Source organism: Petaurus breviceps, unplaced genomic scaffold (assembly GCF_028583685.1).
Source record: "Petaurus breviceps papuanus isolate PSGF00001 unplaced genomic scaffold, PetGlider_PUasm1.0 90510, whole genome shotgun sequence".
NCBI lineage: Eukaryota > Metazoa > Chordata > Mammalia > Diprotodontia > Petauridae > Petaurus > Petaurus breviceps.
The window spans coordinates 2,465,132-2,470,321 of NW_027187267.1; the positions used below are offsets into that span (position 1 = coordinate 2,465,132).

Below are 5,190 nucleotides of genomic sequence, written 5' to 3' on the forward strand. Positions count from 1 at the left end.
CCTGGAATCCTGCTTGCCTGACCTAGGAATACAGCTGTCATGGAGTGGAAAGTTCATTGAACTTGGTACCAGAAAGTGTTAGTTCAAGTTCTGACTATCAACATTAACTAGCTCAGTGACTTTGGACAAGTCACTTCCCAGAATCCATGAGCCTTAATTTCCTTCTTAATCAAATGGAGACAGGAATAATTTTGTCCATGGTCTTTAAGGTTGTTACCCAGAAAGTACTTTGTCAAGGGCTACATAAAACAAAAGTTCTTGTTATTTCTAACTGGTTTAAAGAACACTCTGCATTCTTAAGATTAGGATTTTCATTAACTACTACGAAAGTCCTGATCCTCAGGATGTGAGGTGATTCTGAGTTGCTGAATCTGTGTCAATAGAACACAAAGCCTGGAAAGTTTTAACAAGTTATAAAGGCTTTGAATATGGACAGATTCTATCTTTTTATCTGACTAACATCCAGGCTAAGTTAGTAGCTTCATAACCAAAAAAAGATTAGTAGAAATTTGTTTATCTATGTATTCATTCATTTATTTACTCTTTTTTATTTGTTTGTTTTTGTTGTAGAAATTCATCATATAGGAGCAGGGAGGTGGCACAGTGAATAGAGCACCAGCCCAGGAGTCAGAAGGACATGAGTTGAAATTCAGTCTCAGAAACTTAACACTTACTAGCCATGTGACCTTGGGCAACTCACTTAACCCCAATTGCCTTGCCTTCCCCCCTACAAAAAAAAAAAAAAGAAATTCATCATACTATTTCTTAAGGCATAGAAGAGCCAAAATCTGCATTGGTGGAGGGAAAAAATTTACCTGGTGAAATAATTGATCTTTTGATTAGATATATTGAAACAGAAAGAGGGAAAATAAGCTTCAAAGAAATGAAATGACTTGGCCATGGCCCCATAACTTGTAAATAGCAGTTCTGGGTCTAGCAGTCTTTCACCACAAATCCAATGCCCTTTCCACTAAACCACTTAGCTTTCTGACCTCCCCTTCCCTGTATTCTTACCCCCAATCCTGGAAACCATGAACTGTGCTAACCAAACCTGGGTCCAGAACTTTGTCCTAGTTGGCTTCACTCCTACCCAGTCCCTACAGATTCTCATTTTCCTGGGTGTCCTGTCCATCTACCTTCTCACCTTGACTGGTAACCTATTCATCATCATCCTAGTCCAGGCTGACTCTGTGCTGGGCACTCCCATGTATTTCTTTATCAGCATCCTGTCCTTCCTGGAAGTCTGGTACGTCAGCACTACAGTGCCCACACTCCTGTGCACTGTGCTTCATGGGCCCTCAACTATCTCTCTCATTGTCTGCTTCACTCAATTATATATTTTCCACTCACTGGGTCTGACTGAGTGTTACCTTTTGGGTGTCATGGCTCTTGATCGCTACTTTGCTATATGTCGCCCTCTCCACTACCACACTATCATGGGTGGCCAAGTGCGGGTCTGGCTAGCTGCTGCCTCTTGGGTGGCTGGCTTCTCTGTGGCACTAGTGCCCACCTGCCTCACTGCCTCCCTGCCCTTCTGCCAGATGGAGATTGCTCATTACTTCTGTGACCTTGCACCACTCATGCGACTGGCATGTGTGGGCACTGCCTGGCATGCCCGTGTCCAGGGGGCCGTGATTGGCGTGGCTAATGGGTGCAACTTTATCTTGATCCTACTGCTGTATGGGGGCATCCTGAGAGCTGTGGTGAGGTTGCCTACAGCTGCCAGCAGGGCTAAAGCTTTCTCCACCTGTTCCTCCCACATGATGGTAGTGGCTTTATTCTATGGCTCAGCCTTTGCTGTTTATGTAGGACCCTCTGGGGGTCGGGCAGAGGGTTCAGACAAGCTCATTGCCCTGATATATGCCCTGCTCACTCCCTTCCTCAACCCTATCATCTACACCCTGCGCAACAAGGAAGTGAAAGAGGCTGTGAAGAGGGTCACCCATAGGCTTTGGGTAGTGCTGAAGGGATGCTGAATGTTCTTCAGGTGCTAGCCTAGTCCTAGGATAATTGTTGGGAATATTTATTCAATTGAATTGTCATAGGATTGACTGGATAGTCCATGCAAGAGCCAGTCAGTCAAGAATCAATCCTTTACCCATAGGCTATGTTCATATGCCTTGTGTTTGGAGATGCAGAGGAGTCATGGTCCTGGACCATGGGAAGTGCCCAGTCTGATGACAGAGATAGGCTTCAGGTAAAATAATCTCAACTGCAGCCATGAAAGTAAACTACTTTTGTAAAGTTTTTTATGCTTTATAAAGTGCTTTCATCCAAGCCTGATACAACACGAGGAATTAACACAGTCTGGGTGTTATTGCATCGTTTCATACTCAGAGACAAGAAATACCTTGTCTAATATCTCACAGTTATTGAATGGCAGAGTTATGACTGGAATCTAAGTCTTCAGGAAACCTCATGAGGAAATTACTTCAACCTCGTGTAGCCCGAGTTGGTTCTAGTGGGCAACCCTGGGAGGACGGGAAGGGATCACACTGCAAAGAAGACCCCAGGATTTTAGAGCTGGAAGCTACCTTAGGGAACGTTATGTCACAGATGAAGAAACTTGACGCCCAGAAGTGACTTTTACAAGGGTTGGGAATATAAGATAATATTTTATATATACATATATATATGACAATAATTATAATGTGTATGTATATCACACTTATTATGTACCAGGAACTGAGTTAAGCAATTTACAATTATCTCATTAACTCTTTTAGTTATCTTATATTACACTATTTGTGTCCTGTGTTAGGCATTTTGAGGAGATGAAAAAAAGAGTTGACTGAATGGGGCAGAGGGGTGTTGAGGAATCATGATATACTCTGAACCTAAAAGAATACTTCCATAGAGCATTGTCTATCTACACAGATAAATAGTGATGACTTGCACTTATTTATTTTAAACAATTTTGTTTTTTGAAATGAACATAAAATCTAGTTTCTCTCCCTCCCTTCCCTCGACCCCCACTGAGAGATTTTATTTTTATAAAACTTTATGCCGTGCAACTCTTAAAGTCTTTACTTTCATTGTTAGAATTTCAGACTGGATTTCAGAATTTCAGAATTCTGGAGTCAGAAAGATCTGAGTTCTAACCCAGCACCAGAAATTTAATATCTGTGTGATCCTGGCCAAGTTACTAAATCACTGTTTTCCTCAGTTTCAACATCTGTAAAACTGGGGTAATAATAGCACCTACTTCCCTGGATTGTTGTGAGGATCAAATGAAATAACAATTATAAAATACTTAGCACAGTCCCTGGCACAGAGCGAGTGCTACATAATTGCTGTTTAGTTGTGTCTGATTCTTTGTGACACTGTGCACCATACGGTCCATGGAGTTTTCTTGGCAAAGGTACGGGCATGGTGTGCCATTTCTTTCTCCAGTAGATTAAGGCAAACAGAGGTTATGTGACTTGCTCAGGGTCACATGGCTACTAAATGTCTGAGATGTGATTTAAACTCAGGTCTTCCTAACTCAAGGTCCAAGCTTTATTCATTGAACCATCTAGCTGTCATATTATTAGCCATTATTATTATTATCATAACCTTTCTGTGGCATAGGGAGCCTAGAAAACAAGTCTCAGAATGGCTTGCTCAAAATCAGTTCAGTTTAGTTTGACTCAATTCACACAAAGAAATACAATCAAGCAGACCCTGTGCTCAATGAGCTTCTAATAGACTTAGAGGACATGTACAACCTAAACAGATACAAATAATTCAACTTAATATGAGTAAACAGAAGGGACTAGAAGCTTCTTCATCTGTTCATGGTGCTCTTTTTAGTGTCAGGATGATAGGTGAATTTTGAACAGAGCTGCAAATAAGGTGAGGCAATCAAGGCTTTTGCCCAGGGCACTTAAGTTTAGTGGACACTTAAATTTCTTGATAGCAGAAACAACTGAAATTGGCACCTCTATTGCAAGAATGATTAGTTAAAAGAGGCACCCCACTCCCAGGCAGCCTATGGTAGGCTTCAGATCCCCTATAGATCAGTGTTACAGTAATGATTTCTTTCCTCACCCAAGTAAATTTGTCTTAAAAAGTTGATTTAGGGCCATTTTATGGTACTTTCCCCACTCTGTGAGTCTTGTAGACAATATACAAATTCACAAGCACATTTAGCAAGCGTGCCATACAAGGCATAACCCAAGTCATTGATAACATCTAGGTGACAAGTATAGCATTGGTACCATTAATTTCTCCTATCTGGCTTCATTCTTCTAGATCACACCCACTTCTCTATACTCAGCTACTTTTCTAAGCCTAAATTTGCTCTCAAATAAAAATAGAGTATGCATGGAGGAACATCTATATCTCCAGGAACACAATTCAGCAGCTTTGCCACCAGCCCCCATATAGGCTTATGTGCAGTATTCAATACAAGTATTTTAATACGTGAGCTGGTCTGATTTATCAGTGTGGTCTCTCTCCCTTCCAACAGTGTTGCTCATAATCCATTCATGTTTTCTCACCCATGTGATTCTTTGCTCATTTCCTTCCATATAAATTTTTCACAGAAGAAATGACTAATGTACTAGACACCTTTCTCTGGATCTTTTCAACTCAATTCAATTCAGTGTAATTCAATTCAAATCACAGTTGTAACTAAGTTGATCACAGACTTGTCTAGCTGTCTTTTGACTCTATTTTACTTGATCACTACGTTAAGATTTCTGCTCTGCCTTCATTACACCCTAACTTTTGATGTAAAGAATGTCTTAAAAGTCTTAGTATGGCTCCAGTGTCGGGATGACCTGGATCGAATCCGGGCTCAGATACTCAGCACCACACCCAGAAATAACTGGCCGTGTAACCTTGAGCAAATTACTTAACCCCAATTGCTTAAAAAAAAAAAAAAAAAAGTCTTAGTAAAGCTTAAAGTTACATCAACACTTTTGGGAAACCCTGTATTTATCTCTACATTATACCTCTCCCTCCCTCACTTCTAGTAGAATGAAAGCTCTGAGTCAAGTCACAAAGCATTTATTAAGTGTTTGCTAGGTGCCAAGGAATGTGCTAAGGATATGAACTGTCATTTAAAAAATAATTGTGGGGTGGCTAGGTGGCTCAGTGAATTGAGCACTAGCCCTGGAGTCAGGAGGACCTGAGTTCAAATGTGGCCTCAGACACAACACACACACACACACACACACACACACACACACACACACACACACACAC

The 5,190-nt window shown here is 41.0% G+C and overlaps 1 protein-coding gene across 1 annotated transcript; it reads left to right on the plus strand.

Annotated features, from left to right (window-relative positions):
* Positions 1 to 1,031: 1,031 nt before the first annotated feature.
* LOC138142014 (olfactory receptor 6N1-like) lies at positions 1,032 to 1,976 on the plus strand. Its single transcript, XM_069062931.1, has one exon. The coding sequence runs from the start codon at positions 1,032 to 1,034 to the stop codon at positions 1,974 to 1,976; it is 945 nt and encodes a 314-aa protein (XP_068919032.1).
* Positions 1,977 to 5,190: the final 3,214 nt, after the last annotated feature.